This window comes from Dipteris shenzhenensis, chromosome 12 (genome assembly GCF_047967505.1).
Source record: "Dipteris shenzhenensis isolate YYH24624 ecotype China chromosome 12, Dip_SZ_1.0, whole genome shotgun sequence".
Lineage (NCBI taxonomy): Eukaryota > Viridiplantae > Streptophyta > Polypodiopsida > Gleicheniales > Dipteridaceae > Dipteris > Dipteris shenzhenensis.
The window spans coordinates 27,276,947-27,297,508 of record NC_141607.1 but is presented as its reverse complement, the minus strand read 5'-3'; the positions used below and the strand labels follow the sequence as shown (position 1 = coordinate 27,297,508).

The following is a 20,562-nucleotide window of genomic DNA, read 5'->3' as shown; positions in this document are numbered from 1 at the left end:
ATATGAGCCAAACAAACCCATACTCCTATTATTTCATAACCACAATCATCTCACCTTCAAAGAGTTACAAACAAGCCTTCAAGTTCAAATTTGCACAATTGGTTACGAGCATTTAAGTAAAATACATGCAAAAGCTGTTTCCCTTGCCCATTATTTTAAAAAAAATGTACTCAACACACCATGACAAATTAGTCCCATTTCTATAAACTACACATGGCTTCATTACATTCCTCCTAGCAAGTCACCAGATTATGGAAGAACTATTAATCAGGGGGATCAATGGGCAACTAAAGAAAGAAGCCCATCAGCAACAAAAGGTAAAATCTATACAAAAAAGAGCATGAGGCATGCAATGACAGACTCAAAGGTTATGATGTTAGTGAACCAGCTCTGTTCAAACAGCCTCTAACCCGAAGATTGAATTCCTTCTGTCTCTAATGATGATTCCATATTTTTGTGAAAAAATGAATAGTTGAGCTTACAGATTAGTAGGGACAATTCTTAATTGAATTACAATTTACACTTATGAAGAACCAAACTGGCCCATCTGCCTTGATTGTTTGAGGCAATGATATTGTAATTTCCCTGCCTTCATGACTTCCTGTTGCAAGAAGCAAATGGGATCAAATGCATGCATTCTGAGCTTGGATGTTCAAAACAACTGCTGCAAGTGCTATATACTGAAGAGCTCTTGCATGAAGCTAACTACACAAAAAAACAAAAAACAAAATGGCAGAGCATATTGCTTTCTTTGTAGTCGCAGAGCGGTAAGCGACACCAATGGGAAAGGCAATCCTCTTGAGTGACTGATCAGCAAGCCTGTACACATAATTGGGGAACTATGCAGACTGTACTCATTGGAGCTATCACTGATTGTAGCACAAAAGGGATCTCTGTTACAGTTGATTCTAGCACCTCCAAAAACAAAGAGTATCAGGTTTCCTGTCTCATTTGATTGTTTTTCTCAGACTCATGATTTGAGCTGTGTGACTGCAGACCATCAACTGATTTTGCACTGCCAAAAAGAACCCCCCCAAAGCCACATGTTAATCAGCATTCAAGGCCTTTGTGATAACAATGAGAATGGCTCATGGTTAAAGAAATATATCTACCTTGTTGATTTAAGAAGATCAAGCTCTTTTACTGCTGCCCTAGCAGCATAAAGTGCCATTTTTTTCACCTGATTTTAAAACCCCAAAAAGGCGAAGAAAAACCAAAGCCCAAAGTCAGCAAAGTGAAACTTGAATTGAATTTGGAAAATTCATGAGGTACTCAACAGATAGGTATGAAAGCAAGTATTCGTATATTATTCATCAATGCAGCAATATTACCCATTCAAGTGTAAGATTATCAATTATATCCATTACAGTCAACCATGCATTATTAGCTCATTTCACAAAATCCGAAGGGCGTACAGAGGTCATGTACCTCAAACTGATGTTGCAAAACAACCATATATCTCCAGCATTTTTATTAAAAAAACAAACAAGAAGTTAGGATATATTATTAAATTATCTGCATCCCTGATAAAGATTTGGGATTGAGTACAATTGCCAAGGAGACCTTTACGAGGAAGAAGGCTAGGTATAGCCTTTTTTAGGCAACATGTCCAGCTAGAAGCACTTCTCACTGCACTTGAGATAAATACAGTGCAAGTAACAAATAAGAGAAATGTCCTCTTGATACTTGACTTCTAACTTACAAACCAAAGGAATGAGCATATTACAAAATGGGCACAGCTAGTGTTTTATACCAATAGTCAGCATGTTAGCATCCACAGATATCTGCTACCCTGTGTAACAAAAGTAATTCCCTAAATTTAGATCTCCAGGTTAAGGAATTTCCAAAACAACTTTGTACAAATTAGTCCTCACATGATGCCAGCATCCCCCCCCCCAAGCCCCACACAAAATCAGAGAAAGGAAAAAAGAAAGAAAGAAAGTCATACCTGGGTTCGATGGAAGAAGGGCTGGGTAATCAGAGGCGAACGACTGCAGGAGGCCTCATGGGTCTAGGGGGGGCCGGGGGGAGAAAGAAAGAAAGAAAGATATATTAATGTCCTTGGAAGACCTCATGGGTCTATGGGACAAAATACACACCCCAAAAAACTACAACATCAGTTAGAGACTGAGAGTCTGTGGGGGAGTACAACAACTCAGCCCGAGATTATTATAATAGCATAACATAACTACATTCAGGTATTATGTAAGAGTGATCTGAATAACATCAGTTTAAGACTGAGAGTCTTTGGGTTTAGGTTTGAAATATCTTATCAGTGCTTGCCCATCTCGGTAGACTGCCCATTTACCTTCCTTTCTTGCTTCTTTCACTTTGATGAGTTCATTTGCCCGTTGTTTGAGTTGGGTCATAGTGAGCTCTTCCGATATCCAAATCCTAGTACCTTTCAGCTTGTTGGTTTGTGTAAGGATCTTGACCCTCGAGCTTTTTTCTTTGAAGTAAATCTGTGCCTGGTTACCCTTTGGAGTGATGAAGCTTATGTCATTCTCATCCCAATCGACTTGTGGTACTGCCTTTTTGAGTTGAATGATCTTGCTCTCATCAATGTCTTCCTCTTCCTCTTCCATTCCAAAACAGCTAAGTCAGCTGTCTTGCAATCCTCCAATGCGTAAAATATTCTTGTTACTTACTATGGTTTGCTGCTCTCTTACCTCAATATAGAGATCACATTTGTCGATCTTGTTGTGTATTGCTGCTGTAATTTCCTGTCCCATGGATTTGAGCTGAGTGTTGACCATTTCTTGGACCTTGACTACAAGCTGTGGTGTCGGAGCCGCGGTGTTGCATTGCTGTAGGACTTCATGTATTACTTCTTGTCTGCCTTCATTCTTCATTTCTGAAACTATCTTCTTAAAAGAAGCAACGCAGAGCTTTGCATTTCTAAGTTCTTGCTGTAGGAAGTAAATCCGTTCGTATGGATCAAGCTTACTTTGAAATCTGTGATAAGTCAGAGCATAGGGGGAAGGTGTCGATGCCATGGTGGTGTAGGATGGCTTCTTGGTGGCTGGAGTCGATGGGAGAAGCTTTGTTTTTGGGAACTCCAGATTGAAAACGACCTGCGCAATCAGCGACCCCTTTATTTGAGCTAACACCTCAGACTGAGCCAGGGGCTCAGCTCAGCCTGAGGCTGGGTTAGCTGACGACCCCCCCCCCGCGGTACGGCGAGCTATACAACAGGCGGCAGTGGAGGGGCTTGTAGGCGGAGGGGGCTAACGGATGGAGAGGCTAGCGGGCGGCGGCTAGCAAGCAAGCAGCAGCAGAGAGAGCAAGCGGGGAGGTTGAGCAGCAGAGCGGGGGAGGCTGAGCGAGAGAGAGAGAGAGAGAGAGAGAGAGAGAGAGAGAGAGATTGCAGTTTTGCAAGCACTTTCCTTGGATACAATCAGGAAACGAGACTTTGAATTATGCAAAGTTTCTCATGCAAGCATCAAGAGCCTCTTGCACATGATTTATAAAGGAATGTCCACACTTCGTTTTTGCATTGAGAACCTCTTTGGAGTTTCATTATACAGAAAACGTCAAGCCTTTGCTATTTCACAGGTACAGCTTAGAGTGCACAAATTCAAGAATTTATGGAACACGATAAGAGACTCGTTTAACAAGACAATTGATGTGGTGGCTAATATCCTCCATCCATTGTAGATGCTATGAGATGAGCTATTCACCTCCTGCATTTGAAATAGATAGGAAAGTTTGTTTTTGTATTGAGAACCTGCACTTGCATTTATGAAACACGAGGCTAGTTTCACAAGACAAGCCGAGGGATTAGTTTCAACGTGGGTGGTTAATATTCTCCATCCATTATGGGACGGCAACAAAGCTATAGGATGAGCTGTTGACTCCAAGAGCTGCTCCTTTTTCTTTGACTGCTAATTTGCACTCAATCATACCATTGATGCACATGCTCATCAAGTATGAAAGGGCATACAAATAATCTAGCCACGAGACCTTTGAGATCAACCTGTTTGTGGGGTATCACTTTAGTTTCCAGCAAACCGCCCCAAGGTGCATCCTATGTCCTATTGATGCTTATTGCTCATGCCTCCTACCTACAACCCTGAGACCGCCCTGAGGTGCATCCTATCTCCTATTGATGCCTACTGTTCATGCCTCCTCGCCCTCTCGACCTACCTACAACCTTGAGACCAACCCTAGGGCTCTTTCTATCATCCTCTCAACCCAACCCACTGGTTCACTTTACTTGTTGCATGTTTAAGTCGTTTCCGTTTATGTAGTTGTGAAAAGTTATTTTGTTTGAATTCCAAATTAATTGTGTAATAATGTGGGACCTATGCACAACCATTGACGCCTAACAATTCTTACCACACATGCCTCCTCCTCTCCAGAGCCTTGCCTACCACCTCACACCAACTTTATGGCTGCCTTCAACCACAATATTCCAAGCCCCTCAAGACTTAGAGCTAGATTTTGATCCTTGGCCCCTCTTTGTTTGCAACCCCTTCTAGGTTCTATCCCTTTACATAACAGCCAAAAAGGTGGTTCTTTAGCTTCCTTAGAGACGCTGGATTGCTTATTGGCAGTTCAAGGGAGGAAGGTGCTGCAACCTCCATTTCCCCTTTTCTTCTCCTTCAGTATAGCTAGACTTCCACAGCCACATTGCCATTAGGGGCATTGGGTTGTCCTTTCAGTCTGGCTTCCTTGCCTTTTCCTGTCCCTTCTTTTCTTTCACCTTTTTTCCTTACCCTTTCCTCCCCATCTTTCTTTCTTGGTATTTCCATGGAGCATTTCTGCCCCTTCGTTTTTATGTGACAACCACCCTCTTTTCCCTTCCCTTTTACCTCATTGCCAGCTGAAAAAAACAACTAATTTTGAGCATGAACATTAGCGAAGCTAATTCATATATCCATATGTATTCAAAATTAAGCCAGCTATTGAGCTCCCACACCAACCAGCAATGTTGTGTGAGAAGTGCAGCAGAACTGAACAGCCAACAGAGAGCACAAACACTGTGAAATGGAAGGCAAGAGAGAAGAGAGAATATCTTGGGGAAAAGCCTCAACTACTGGCTGAAAACCCTGCACAAGCTGATGACAAACAAGAGGGGAGAAGCCCCTATATATAGGGCCCCCCCCACATTCCAAAGGTGGCCGACTGGAGGGGGCAATACAGCTGACTAGGGCCGACCCTAGGTCGAGTGCCCAGACCAAGGTTAGGGCCAGGTTAGCCCTCCAACCAAGGCACCACCTAGGTAATGCTGTGGGGGCGGGCAGAAACAGCCCCGCACCCCTCTCCATGACCCACAACTGATGCAACCTGAAACAGCACCGTACAGACCCTGTACAGACCTTCGGGCAGTTGAAAAAACAGCCCCGCAACTGTCCGTGGTTGATGCAACCCCAAGATGAACAGCAAACCAACCCCCTCTACCTCTCCTGGGCTGGCAGATACACAAACAAGGCCCTCACTCTCCTCCACATGGGCGAGCAGACCCACACCCAAGGCCCTCACTCTATGATACAGGATATGTCACCTCTAGCATGTTGAGGTGCACAAAATCAAGTATATAATAACCTAGAAAACAATCACATGCTACATGACAAAAATGCCACATAAATATAGAGAGGAACCTCAAGCCAGTAGCTTCCCAAGTTGCAGTTTTCCCAAAAGCGATGCAAGCATGTAGAGACCCTAAAAAGCATGGGCAGCACAAAGAAAACGGCATATAAACCTTCTGGGTTAGAGCCACATATGCAATAATGCCACATAGAATAAATCCTATGAAACCAATGGATAGCCATTTCATGAGCGTGCTATTATACCCTTTGAGGATAAAGTTCTCACAAATGTCCTCCCTTTATTGAAAAGGGATCATGAGACAAGTTCATAGGCAGCGCAACAACACAAGCCCAAACAAAACCTAATCACATACACTGACCAAACTCAACAACAATCATCAATAACCATTCAAATTGATTTCAAATTCGACCCTCATCAAGACTTGCAACAATTCAAGCACATGAACTAATAAATTCCAAAACTACTTGCACAGCCCCCCTATGAATTCAAATGTGCTTATTACCGACCATTTAGAACCTTGTTTAGGAAAGGACTACTTAATCAACAAAGTCCAATCCTAGCATACAAAGACTCTTCATCGCTTGCAAGAAGCAAAGGCCTTTACCACAACCTTCTCATGCTGATGAGCCATCCCTACATGCTTCAACATATCATCATCTATACAGACCTTTCTTCTTCTCTCATATAGCTTTTTATGGCAATATTTCAAAGTATGGCTTTCCTTGCCACAATATTTGCTATGAACTTATCATTTATATCTTTGATCTTCACTTTGACAATCTGCATCTTTTCCTTTCTCCATCCTTGTTTGTCTGGCAGAGTTACACCATACCATTAAAATCAACCTCTACGTTCATCATATACCTTATTATGGTAATATTACGATGTATGGCTTTCCTTGCCACAATATTTGCTATGCATTTATCGTTTATGTCGAATTCATGAACCTCTGAGGTTGCACCAAGATCAATTAGAGCAAAGCAATGGGTTTCTTTACAAGTATGGAAGGCTTTCTTGCGCAAGAAGAAACCCTTGATTTTTTCTACAATTTTAGAGGACGCAGGAGAGACCCCTTTTGGATCTTGATTGCCAAGGTGGGAGCAAGAAAGAAAGAAAGTTAGAAAGTTTATTAAAGTCTACTAAAGACAGATGGGACTGATCGAAAACCTGATACAATGAGCAAAAGGGTGGAGCTACGAAGTGAGCATCCTTGGAGAAAAAAACTGTATAGACATAGTCCATGCTATCATCATGCATGTCATCATAGCCATAGTCATCTCTGGCATCATCGTCTCTCACAGATAGAAGAAATCTGATCCAATACAATACAATATAGTGCAGCGCACACGTGAAACGTCAAGGTACAGCCGATGTGCACCGCAAGCTCTTGTACTAGAGCGCAACCAAACTCTCGCTTGCAAGTAGAGTGTGTTGGTATGATCCTACCTAAGTAGGAGGAACGATTAATGAGCCCTTCTAGGCAAACTTGCCGTCAATCTAGGTTCAAAAAAGAGCCAAATTCGGCAATGGCAACCTTTTCGCATGATCTCGAAGCCCCTCTCACGGAAAAGGGCTTCACAGGCATCCACACACATCTATCGATCAATCCTAAGTCCAACGAGAAGATAGAGAAGCAAATACTCATTAGTCCCAAACTAGCAAGGAGTCATTATAGGCCGTTGGTTTGACAAAATCGCACAATGGCCTAACATGGCACGAGAGCAACTATGACTCGATGTTTGACGGGCGTCTAGATGCCAAATAGAGGAGATGTAGTCATCCATTCCACACAAAAAACGAGGAACTAAGCTATACGCACGAAACCCTCCCCCCCCCCCCAAAATATTCTAGACAAAGCTAACTTGCCTCCACTTTTGCTAATGATAGTTCAACTCTCCCGATTTACACACAGATCTCACATATCGTATTGGCGAGTGCCTCGACTAGGTTCCGATCGTGATCATCTGCCCCACAGAAGGTCTACCGTTCGTTAGTGGCTCTACGGTTTCCCATACATCCTTCGCTTGAGCAGAGGACGAGCGATGACATATGCCACAGTTACTCCACACCATGGTACAAGAGATTGCCTATCTTGCTTGCAATGTTCCTTGTAGTCCTTCAAGTTAAAGAGCTATTGTCTTTCTTAGGAGCAAATAAAGAGAAAGTGGCCTTATTTTTCGTAAGTCTATGTTTGTTAGGGTCTTAAAACCCCCAAATGCATTGTTTGTTTGAAGAGGTATTTTACAATCTAGCTAGATGTATATAGCAAGAAAACCAACTCCTAATCTGTGTGATAATAACTAAGAATAGAAAGAGTGCTCATCTCATGATAAAGTACAAGCTTGCATCACTTACTCATTACAAAATTGTGTAAAGTTATGTCACTCTTTCTTCCATTTCGATTAGCAATACAATGCATTAGTTTATCAGATCCAAGTCAAGACAAATACCTCCAATTTGTCCTCTTTAGCACGATGATCTTTGGGAAGCATTCGATACTCCTCAGTCAAATGAACACATTGATGTACATTCTCAGGCGAAACAAAATCCAATGCCACCTTGATGCAAGACTACAAGTTTACATTATGGAAAAGAAAATATTGCATAGTGAGTAGATGCCTTGGTCTCTGCATATTGTCTTGCTACTGCAACACTACAATGATAGCATGTCTTGCTTTCCAAAAAGAGCACTTGTGTTTCTCAAGTGGAAAGTGCATTGCAAAAACATATACACAGCCTGGATATGCACCCACACACAAGGAGAACCATGCATATTTGGAGAGAGAGAGAGAGAGAGAGAGAGAGAGAGAGAGAGAGACGTGTATAACCATCCAAGGTGAGCAAACACGAAAACATGTAGCACCCTTACAATAAGCACATGCATACAAGCTTGCCAATATCAAAACCGTAGATGATTAAGAAAGCGCAATGATATAACATACATTTTTGAAATTATCAAATATTGTCACGACAAACATTTACTTTGAAGAATTACAATTTTAAAATATATGGAGACAAAAGAGGAAATCTCTATTTTTTGGAGATACTGTCTAGGAGACCAAGACAACAATATCTCGACTCTATCTAGGGTCATCAACATTTTCCAAAAAGTCTATATGGAAGCAAAGGCTTAAATCTCATTTTCCTTGACAAACTACCTCCTAGGCCAAGAAAATAAAACATTTCCAAGATCTGACCTCTATGTAGGCCTATCCAACAATCATCTCCAAAGTCTATGAAGTAATAACTTTTCTTTCAAGAGTCTGCCTTAAATGATTTGTGTTCATTGCTAGATGAGTATGTAGCATTTCAAAATGCCAATCATACCTCCATAAAAGCTTGTCTCAAACCCCCCCAAAAAAAGGAGAGGATAAAAGGATTGATTGGTGAAGAGAGGCTTCCAATGGACTTGGCATCCCTATTTGACTTGTCGAATTATAGCAAGATTTACTTTAAATCTACCTAAATGTAACAAACTTCCAAACATTTGATAGAATCCATACAAGAAACATAAAGATAAAAGCAAGAATGGCAAGCAATTAATATTCTAAAAGAACGCATATGAGTCTCATAAGGTATCATCGATAATCAAAAGGCAACCATTATTGGCATTATCTAGTTATATTCATACATGCTAAGTAAAAACTTCCAAAAACAAAGAAAGCCATAGCAAGGATTATAGTAGGTGTTTTTAAAGAGGCCAAAGTCTCCTAGTCACTATGCACTCACGAACAAACACAAGGTTTCGATGGTAAGACAGCATATCACCATAGAGTCAAGGACCATGGCACCTCGACATTTCTACAACACAGATTGCCATATCCGGCCTTGACTTCATATAATGCACTGTAGGCAGACAATGATCAACGGAGCTGATATGCCCAAACACGAAAATGGTTTGCAAGCTTGGCACTTCATATGGGCAGACTTCCACCATTCCAGTATAGCCTTGATGGTCCTCCATTCCAATCAAAGATGCAAAAATAGTCCCGAAGAAGTGTAATTTGGAAGACTTTTTAGTAGCTTGCTCTAGGATGAGCTCCATTTGCTGCCTCCTGCAGGCACTCTTCTACTGGTTGTAGGTATGTGCACTGTACAGCCCTACACAGGCTGAGGACTGTACATAGACTGAACTAAGAATAGCCCCCACAATGGGACCTTTTCTAGGGGGGAAACCTGCTCTGATCTGGCAAAATGGCCAGTCGGTCAGCCCGACCTGTCTAGGGTTAAGCTGACTTTGACCTAGGGCCAACTGGCCCCTCCTGCTGCCGACCCTTTTCTAGATTGCTGACTGGGAGTCTGTCAGACTACCGACCTGCAGGCTTTCCTGTCCTATAACATGCCATATGATGGCAGTCTTCTGCACCCTTTCTGGCCATGCAACAGCAGACCAATCTGCCCGTATCCCAGGGCCTATAGCAGCACCTGTGCAGTCCTGCACAGCAGCCAATGTGGCTGCATCTCCACAACAGATCCACTGCCACAGGAAGACCCATGATCGCTGCCCATCTGGCAGCCTCGCAGCCTGTTCATTGCCCACGTAGCAGTCCCTTCCACTTCTCTATCTGTGCACATGTGGCACAACTTATACCCACTCTCCAGTACATGTCAAGCCCCATTGCTCTCCTCATATGTCATCACAAATGTGGCATTGACCCTATGCTTGCAACAGACCAAGGATAAGTTTCAACCTATACAAGGCCCACCAAGCCCTGGTATTCATCCATATTTACTCCCACCGCCCACTCTCAATGCATAGTCAATGATGAATTTAACACTGAACTGTTCCATATATATCCTCAAGGAATAGGGGTTCATAGGAAGCTTGCTAAGGGCTAAACGGGTCCCAAAAATGTGTAGCCGTACAAGATCCTCCCGGATAACCTGGTAAGCCTCATGGTAATTGAGCAAAATAGAAGGGACCTCAAGCTATACTGAATGTGGGGTAATCTATTTATGTGGAGCCCTAGACTCTCAAACCATATGCATGTACATGCGTACCAACACTCTATAGTCATGGATGAGGATAAAGGAAACCATGGTAACCTACGTCGGCCAACCATGGTAACCTACTGCTAGGGTCATGGATGAGGATAAAGCCAAACCATGGTAACCTGCATCAGAATGAGGTTTGGGATAACCCAAAAAGCTACATCAAGATATAGTGGGGGTGCTCCAAACTACAGCTCCAACAATTCGTAGCCCATCATCAAAAGCTCAAACCCAAGCCCTCAACAACAATTGTCCAAACCCTTACCCCTCTACCTGTCGGAGTAAGGAGACAATGTCCTACTTGCAAGCCCCCAATTAAGGAGAACACAAGGGCTTGTCACCTATGTAGGATGTCAGTGCGGATCGTAATAGCCTAATCTATCACTTAATGAGCATAAAGATAACGGAGAATCAAACCAAGTACAGAAAGCCATGGGGAGAGAGACAAGAAGTATGAAACACTCAATCTATTGCAAAATATGTTGTATCAACAATACATGATAGGCCTCTTATATAGAGAGTGCCCTTTGAATAGTCAACATCTGTGGGATCCTCTGATCCACATCTCTCCTTGTGGATATCCCTAATCCACATCTCCACATCATGTAGCCCACATCCTAGGGTGGCTACTTTGATTCTTTCCTTAGCACATACCTTAGCCTCTAATTATGTGCTCTTCCCTTAGTGCATACATTGCTACTTAAGGTGGTCAAGTGTGGGTATTACAAGATCAAATCCTCCCCTAGATGCTTACATGGCTATTCTTAGGTGGTCAATTTGATTTACAAACATATGGATTGAGGGTGGCAAGGATGTTGCTTCTCAATACATGTTGTCAATGGCGTTCTCTTCTTTGCTTGATGTAGCTTGATGCATGACGCTTTGTTCTTCCATGTGCCTTAATGCTTTATGTGTGGATGCCATGTTCTGTACTATGGTCATCTCATGCAATTCTGACTTGACAGGCTCATAGATCTCAAAAAGGCAATCACTTTTTCATTTTGAAGCGTATGCAAATTCCTCCTGAATTGCAAGTTACGGCTTGTCAAAGTTTTGATCAAAAAAGGAGGCCTTTGATGATGTGGCTTGGCTGTTCATATGTTGCTTATAGGACTATGCTTGGCAAGGGATGTGTGCTTAGGTGGCACTTAACTAACCCTAAACCTAAACCTAATCATGGTTTGATGTGAGTTACTTGACCAATGACCAAACCCAAGGTAGCCTGATTCAACCATGATCCAACCTATCTACCATTGTCATGTGCACGGATTGGTATCTAACGTGTACTAGGTACACAAGACTAGCTCAAGTAGCTTGGAAAGGCTTAGAGCTAGGCAAGCTTGATTCTCGGGTAAAGGTTCAATTCTCAGAGAGCCAATGGGAGCAAGTCTCATTTCCAAGTGCTAGATCTAATCTTGGATTGAGTCGCGGACGCGCGCCTACATCATAGCCTAGCCCAAGGCCCAACAACAGATTGGGACACCAAGCTAGTTAGGATCTGATTGGGAGTTCGTGCCAGTAGCTCAACTCGTGGCTCGGAGGGGACATCTCTTGATTTGAGATCGCATCCCGTAGATGTCATGGTTGGGTGGTGAGCAACCTGCTCAGTTTCTTCACATTTGGTATGTTCTTGTGTTTACTTGCAGATCAAAGGTTTCAAGAGTACTGGGGTCGTGCCAGTTGGTATCAGAGCCAACTCTTGAGGTAGGAACTTCTGTTGCGAGAGTATTGGACGATTTTTTCTCCAAGTATGCCCGAATTTCAAAATTCGTACTCAAACCCTGCAAGTGTCTACTAGTTCATCGATTAAGGCAAGTGGTTAAAGAAAGAAGGAAGAAGAGAGAGAGGGTGAATTCGAGGCTGATAAGTGGGGTTAGGTGAGAGAGAGTGTGAGGTGTAGCTAGGAGAGAGTGGAGAGGATTGTAGGAGAGGCGTGAGAGGAGCCGCTAGGCAAGCGATGGGTTGAGGGGAACCCTAAGGGATCCCATGTATGGTCAGGGCTGCGCAGTGATTAGGTGACGCATGCAGGAGAGTCTAGAGGGGTGCACCATAGGTGGAACAGGATCACGGCCAAGCTGATGTTCGAGGAGGCTGGACGCTAAAAAAAGCACCAACCCTCCAAGTTTGGGGGGTGGGCTTTCTTAGAAAGCTATGCTTTCTAAAAGTTGTATCTTCTACATTATAGCTTGACGAGACCATAGTTCTACCTCAGCTTATGCTTGTGCACACGAGAAGACCCCTCCACACCCCTGGCAAATTTTGCCACCTAGGTACGGCTTGCAACAGACTTCCGTACGACACAACCAACAACGGGAGTCTCAGGGTTCAATGACTCGAGCATCGTCAGCTTTGTACCTCTTTCATTAGCCAGCCTCTCTTCTCTTTTGTCACCTCCTATCCGGATAATTTTTTCTTCTTCTCCACTCTCCTTCAAGCTCTGATCCCACCTGTCACTTCTCTAAGTTTACTCCCTTCATCAGATCAGGTTTTAGATATGGCTGATTCAGTAGACCCCGCGCTTGGAATGAAAGATCAAGATATGAACTACCATGCGGAGGATGACCAAGGTCTCTACGATGATCTGATTACAAAGAAAGCCTTCAGTGAATTCACCACTGCTCTTGATGGAATGTTTAAGCAGCTTAACACGAATCAAACGGGGTTGACACAACAACTCCAAGGGATTTAGACTACACTCACACTTTTGACTAGCACTATTCAAGCACTCACGCATGTGGATGCCATGGCCTCAGTGTTAGGTCCAAACATCACTCCAGATCCTTTTCCCGGAGATCAGAAGTCTCATACCAAGGAGGTTGTTGACACTTGGTTGCACAAATGGCAAGTATACTTCCAGTTTCACTCTTACCCAAATGACAAGAAAATACAGCTTGCAACAGGCTTTATGTCAAGAAAGGCTTTATTATGGTGGAAGGAACTCCAACCCAAGCCTGCAACATGGATAGAATTCGAAGGAGTCTTCAAGATAGAGTTTCTGAAGAAGAAGGAAGATTACGATATCGTAGGCAAGTTCAAAGCCCTCGATATGTCCAAGCTAAATCTGACTTTTAAGGTTTATCTTTAGAGGTTTCGAGATTTGCAAACCAAAGCTACAAAGATGGATCCAGTGACCTTGTTAGGTTTCTTTGTGGATGGTTTGCTTGACTCATACAAGTTACAGATCAACAAGTGTATCACTTTGCAAGAGGCCATGAATTACGCGCATATATGATGATACCATGCCTAACGCAAAGGGAACCACAGTTACCGACACGGGTGGGAAGAACAAGAGAAAGTTCTTCCAGTCTACCATTGGTATTGGGGAGTCGAAGTCTATAGACAATGCCTCCAAGAACCATTCAACTCAGGCAAAGAATGATCGTGTCTGTTTCCTTCGTATCCTGAAGGACATTGCTTCATATGCGAGGAGCAAGGCCACACTAGGAATGATTGTCCTAAGCGCAAGAACCAGAAGCAAGCGCCGGGACAGAAGCTCCATGCGGATCCAGGTACCAAAGCTAAGGGAGCTAATCAAGTTTCGATGACAAGTATTTCTGTAAATGTCATCACCTGCTCACTTTCTTATAATTACACTTTTAATGATTCGTTATTTGATTCCCATTATCTTTTCCGAGTTTATGGAGAAGTTCGAGACCAAAGAGTTCACATTCTCTTTGACCCGAGCAGCTCACAACTTTGTTAATTACAAACTTATACAGAAGATTGAAACGCTTTCTATCCGGATTTAAGACTACACAACGGCTCTTACGTGCTATGTCATGCACTTGGAGCATGTGGACTTGTTAATCAGAATAGAGTGGTTTAAAACCCACGATATTCAGATTGGATGAAAGAAGCATACTCTTTCTTTTTTGGATAAGGACACCCAATTTTGTATTCAGTGTGATGATATTCCCTCTTCTCAGGGACCTATTATATCTGCGATGCAGCTTCGAAATATATTAAACACTTCTCATTATGATGTGTATCAATGTGTTTTGATTCCGCTTTCTTCATTTGTTGTCTTTGTTAATAACAAGAATTAAGTGTGTTTGAACACCGTGAATTGAGAACGTTGTTAGATGATTTCATAGATGTATTCCCTGCTCAACTGCCGGAAGGTTTACCTCCAAAACGGGCAATAGACCATCGCATAGATTTAGTCCCTGGGGCTCAACCTATTAGTGTTCCACCTTATAGGATGAGCCAACTTGAGGAGGATGAGTTAGCTTTAGAGCTACAAGATTATTTGAATATGGACTATATTTGTCCAAGTAAATCACCCTAGGGAGCACCTGTCCTCCTAAGATAGAAGAAAGACACTTCATGGAGAATGTGTATAGATTATAAACGATTGAATAAAGTGACAATTAAGAATCGATACCCTCTTCCTCGTTCCGATGATTTGATAGACCGTTTGGCCGAAGCAAAGTATTTCATTAAGATTGATTTAGATACGAGTTATCATCAAATCCGTATCTATGCTAAACACATAGATAGAACCGCATTCTGAACTAGGTATGGCCACTACGAGTTTCTCGTATTACCTTTTAGACCAATGCTCATGCTACCTTCCGACAAATGATGAACGATTTGTTCCAAGATTTTCTAGGCAATTCGTTGTCATGTTTTTAGATGACATCTGAATATATAGCCGAACGCTAGAGGATCACATAGGACACCTCCGGATTATCTTAGTTATTCTAAGACAACATAAGCTCTACGCCAAGATAAGTAAATGTGACTTGTTTATGAAGGAGATCATTTACTTAGGACACAAGATTTCTTCTGAAGGTATTAGCATTGATTTGGATCGTATCCAAAAGATTTTAGAATGGCCTATCCCTAAGAGTGTGAAACAACTTCGTTCTTTCCTAGGATTCACAGTGTTTCTACGAAAGTCTGTGCGTGATTATTCACACATCACGACACCCCTAACAAACATATTGAAAGGTCGTGGATGCGGGTCTATCCAACCGATTCTTCGAATGATGCATTGAACAAGGCTTTTGAAACCTTAAAGTTAACTATCAAGGAAGCATCCGTTCTACCCGATCCTACCCAGCCTTATGTTTTAGAGGCCGATGCGAGTGATTTTACGATTGGGGCAGCTTTATTCCAAGAGTACAGACCTGTAGCTTTTGAGAGTAAGAAGCTAGACGACACCTAATATCGTTGGCTCACACTAGAAAAAGAACTCTATGCGGTTGTGTATGCTCTGAAGGTTTGGAGATACTACTTGTATGGTTCAAAGTTTCTTGTATTGACGAATCATCAATCAATCAAGTATATGTGTGATGGGTCTGAATTGCAAGGACGGAAGACTAGATGGACAAAATTAATGCAAGATTTTAATTTTGAAATACGTTATCAAAAGGGTTCGCTGAATAGTGTGGTGAATGCCTTAAATTGAGTCAAGTTTGTAAATGCTATGTCATTTACGAAAATATCCTCATACCTATTTCAATCCTTGAGAGGGCTTTGCGCAACTGATAGTTATTTCAATTCTTATTGGCAAAAAGTCCAAGATGGGAGCTTCATGGTTGACTAGGACTCAGGGATTGTGCCACCTACGGTACACGCGACGGGAGGTCTGTAGATGATTAGGAACGGCTTGCTCTTCCGGAATGGAAAGATATGTGTGCCAGATGTTATGGATCTTCGATCCAAGATTCTCTAGGAGTGTCATGATGCTCCTAGTCCTGGACATCCAAGTATACATCGGACTCTATCTCTTGTGAAGCATACCTTTTATTGGCCTAAGATGCGTGCATTTATTGAACACTATGTGGCAAGTTGCCGGATTTGTCAAGTAACTAACGCAAAACGCCTTAGAAGCGTGGGATTATTACAACCATTGCAAATCTCCGATAATAAATGGAAAAGTATTTCCATGGATTTTATTACTGGTTTGCCAAGAACTCGCAAGGGTCATGACTCTATTTGGGTTATAGTGGACCGTCTGACAAAAATGGCTAGATTCTTACCTACCAAAACAACTATTTCGGATGTTCAGCTAGCTCACGAGTTTGTGGATCACTTGTTTAAGCTGTATGGTTTGCCCTCTGACATAGTCAGCGACAGGGACTCAAAGTTTACAAGTAACTTTTGGACACTTGTTTTTGAGAAGTTAGAAACTACTCTAAGTATGAGTTCCTCAGATCATGCACAATATGATGGCAATACAGAGAAGGTCAACCAATTGGTTGAAGATATGCTTCAGGCATATGTTTCCAAGAGACAGTCTTCATGGGAAGATTATTATCTATGATAGAATTTGCTTATAACAGTGCAAAGCATTTGAGTTCTAGTTACAGTCCTTTTATGCTTATGTACGGGTTTCAACCTAAGTCACCAATTATGATTGGATTAAAGGGAATCCAAAATGATGCTGCAAAGACATTCTTGCAAGACATTCAAGAAATGTTACAGTTTGCCAAGGAGTCTATTAGAAGTGCCCAAGATCGGGACAGATTTTATGCTACGTTCACCTAGAGAGTTCTCTGAAGGAACGATGGTATATTTGCGAATTCCCAAAAAATCCAAGAGCGTAAGTATTGGTTTGGTTCCAAAGTTATCCCCCAGATATTGTGGTCCGTTCAAGGTTATTAAAAGAATTGGACCAGTTGCATATAGACTAGAATTGCCTCCTGATGTTAAAGTACATCCAGTATTCCATGTCAGTAGATTGAAAGAATTACTGGGTGTGGATGATCAACTTGTTTCTCCTCGAGAAATAATAGAAGTTACAGATTTGACTTTTATTCCACACGAACCTGAGAGTATTCTTAAATTTCGTGAAAAACAAATTCGTAATAGAACTATCACGGAATACAAGATCAAGTGAAAGGATCGTGTTGAGGAGGATGCAACATGGGAGACATTACAAAACCTCCAAAGAACATTCACGGGTTTTTTAGCAAACTCAAGGGTGAGTTCTTAGAGAAGGGAAAGTATGTCATGTGCACGGATTGGTATGACGTGTACTGAGTACACAAGACTAGCTCATGTAGCCTGGGGAGGCTTAGAGCTAGGCAAGCTTGATTCTCAGATTGAGTGGCAAGGGTACGAACCAGTTAGAGGTCTTTGCTATTTTTGACGCTTGGGACCCGACTCTATATAAGGGGCCCAAAGGTTCAGTTCTCAGAGAGCCAATGGGAGCAAGTCTCGTTCCCAGGTGCTAGGTCTGATCCTAGATTGAGTCGCGAACGCATGCCTACATCATAGTGTAGCCCAAGGCCCAACAACAGATCCCAAGCTTCATAGCGCCACCTGGTGGTATGGGACACCAAGTTGGTTAGGATCTGGTTGGGAGTTCGTGCCAATGGCTCAGCTCGTGGCTCAGAGGAGACATCTCTTGATTCGGGATCGCATCCCGTAGATGTCATGGTTGGGTGGTTGGCAACCTGCTCAATTTCTTCACGTTTGGTGTGTTCTTGTGTTTGCTTGCAGATCAAAGGTTTCAGGAGAGCTGAGGTCATGTCAACCATGACCACACCTTGGCTAACCAAGGTTAATTGAACTAACCAAGGTAAAGTCCTATCTTGCCATGTGTCAAATTGTGGAAAACCTTAGGGGAGAGAAAAACTTTAAAGATAAAATATGGCGTCGAAGCGGCGGTGGTACATCTTTGTCGCGGGAGGTGTCTCTGCGAGCGTCTATGGGTGAGCGTAGAGGTCACGGTTTAAAGATAGCACCTATTTAGAGTCTCATTGCTGCGTTTGGAGTAGGCTTGGAGCGTCATTCGTTTGAGGAGCCAAGAGATCCATTGGCTGGCGTAAGGAGGATGACCTCAAGAGCTCAAGGGCTGCACATCTGTGAGCCTTGCAGATGGAGTCGCTCGTTCAAAGTCATGGAGGTTGGCCATGCTGCTGGTCCGTGTTGGAGCCGATCTGTTCAGCTTGCCGATTTGTTCATCTTGGTGATCCCCAATCTTTGAGCGCAGCCCTTTCCCCGCTATAGAACAGACAAATTGTGCACTACAAGGATGCGAATTGCGTTGAATTCGCAAGGCGAGGTCTTGTACGCTTGGCCGAGGGACGTTGGGCTTACTTCGCCGGTCAACTTTCTGTTGCTGCAAGCTGCCAAAACAGTTCAAGCTCTTTGTCTGAGTCGTGCTTTGCTTTCTTTCACTCAAGATCACACACTCCCTGTGTCCTTCCTCCTCGTGCAAGCACTCACACACTAAAATCTCTGGCTAAACATCGAGAAATTCAAATCTCTCTCTCTCTCTCTCTCTCTCTCTCTCTCTCTCTCTCTCTCTCTCTCTCTCTCACGGAAAATTCAGAATTGATCGTGGGGGCGTTGGAGCCTCGCGTACAATCGAGGCTGGATAGGGAGTGCTTTGTTGAAGAGGCCAATCGTATGCTATTGGATTGGCTTCATGGGCTTCAGTGGTCGTTGCATGGTGCTCATGGAAGCCCGAATGTTGTGGATGGAGAAGCTTACGTCGATGAAGGCGGCTGAGAGCTGCTAGTCTGATGGCCTTCGGTTGGAAAGGAGGCTGTGTCGCAGCTTGGCTCCTCGGTGGGAAGCCTCTTTAATCTTCCAAGAGCTTAGAAACCTCTCTAAAAACTAGAATAGGATGTATCTCTCTCGAGTTCTTTTCTCTCAAAAATAGAATACTCTTCAATGGAAATGGACAGAATTGTCATGCTCTCTTTCAATCAAAGAATAAAGTTCTCTCTCTTTCTCGTGAAGAACTTCTCAAAATCTCTATGAAATGAACAACTCTCTCGCAACTGAAGATCTTTAAAAGCAATGGACTCTCAATGAACGGAAGTCTCTCTCTCTCTCTCTCTCTCTCTCTCACATGAACAAAATTGTGACAAAAATCCTCTTTTATCAACAGAATGAAGGATCTCTCAATCGCTCTTGATGTCTCAATCACTCTCTCACACTCTCAAATATCGCAATGCCTCAACGGAAGGCAAGGGAGCTCTGATACCATGTGAAAGTGCGGATCGTACTAGCCTAATCTATCACTTAATGAGCATAAAGATCACGGAGGATCAAACCAAGTACGGAAAGCCATGGGAAGAGAGACACGAAGTAAGAAACACTCAATCTAATGCAAAATATGTTGTATCAGCAATACATGATAGGCCTCTTATATAGAGAGTGCCCTTTGAATAGTCAACATTTGGGAGATCCTCTGATCCACATCTCTCCTTGTGAATATCCTCAATCCACATCTCCACATCATGTAGTCCACATCCTAAGGTGGCTACTTTGATCCTTTCATTAGCACATACCTTAGCCTCTAATTATGTACTCATGGCACCACAACTCTCAACATAGGATGCATGGGTGAGCGTAGTGTCATGTAGGTGTAAGAATATGATGCCACATGGGTGCAAGATCAAGCCATGAGAGCTACCATGTGTGTAACAACAAAGAAGCTACCATGTGGAGTGCAATGGCATATTATTTGGCTATCATATGGATAACACAATAAGCAATTAGCACTCGTAGATCTATAGCAAATAAGGCTAGACCTGATGGAGAGAGATCAGCCATATGGGCTATGCATGCAAGCTAACAAGAATGGCGAAAGAGAGGTAATAGTTGGAGCAACAAAGGCCGAACATAGTGTCCTAGAATTGCATTGATTGCAGGCTTATGTGGCCCAAGCTACTAGTCAGTCCACAACAATGTAGCTAGTCAAAGAAGAGGTAGAGTTTTGAAGTTCAACATCCCACTCAGGAGCCAAGGCAACAAAACTGCTATAAGTGTTAAGTATACGTAGATGATGTCCATAACAATTGAAATTATTTCAACACTTACTAGCATTCATATCTTCTTAGATCCGAGTGTTGCTTCAGTTTATTCTTGTGCACATGTCATCTACAAGCGTTCCAAAGTGTTTTCTTGGTTTAGATCCAATTGGGAAAAGTCTTCTGATGTGAGCTTAGGCTCTAGGACTACTGGCCACTGTTTCTCTAACCCGGTATCAAAAGAAAGATAATGAGATAATAGCCAAAGGAATGCACACCCTTGAAGATCAAGCCTAGAGAA

The 20,562-nt window shown here is 42.7% G+C and overlaps 1 protein-coding gene across 3 annotated transcripts in view; it reads right to left on the bottom strand.

Annotated features, from left to right (window-relative positions):
- Positions 1–277: 277 nt before the first annotated feature.
- LOC147896052 (lysine-specific demethylase JMJ27-like) overlaps positions 278–20,562 on the bottom strand; it is a 33,158-nt gene continuing 12,873 nt past the window's right edge. For all 3 annotated transcript variants that reach the window (XM_087382147.1, XM_087382149.1, XM_087382150.1), the window contains 3 exons: positions 8,004–8,123; positions 1,113–1,180; positions 278–1,015 (listed from right to left, as the gene is read on the bottom strand). In XM_087382147.1, the coding sequence (XP_087238273.1) occupies positions 934–1,015; positions 1,113–1,180; positions 8,004–8,123 (270 nt within the window). In that variant the 3' untranslated portion in view covers positions 278–933. The remainder of the gene's footprint in view (positions 1,016–1,112; positions 1,181–8,003; positions 8,124–20,562) is intronic.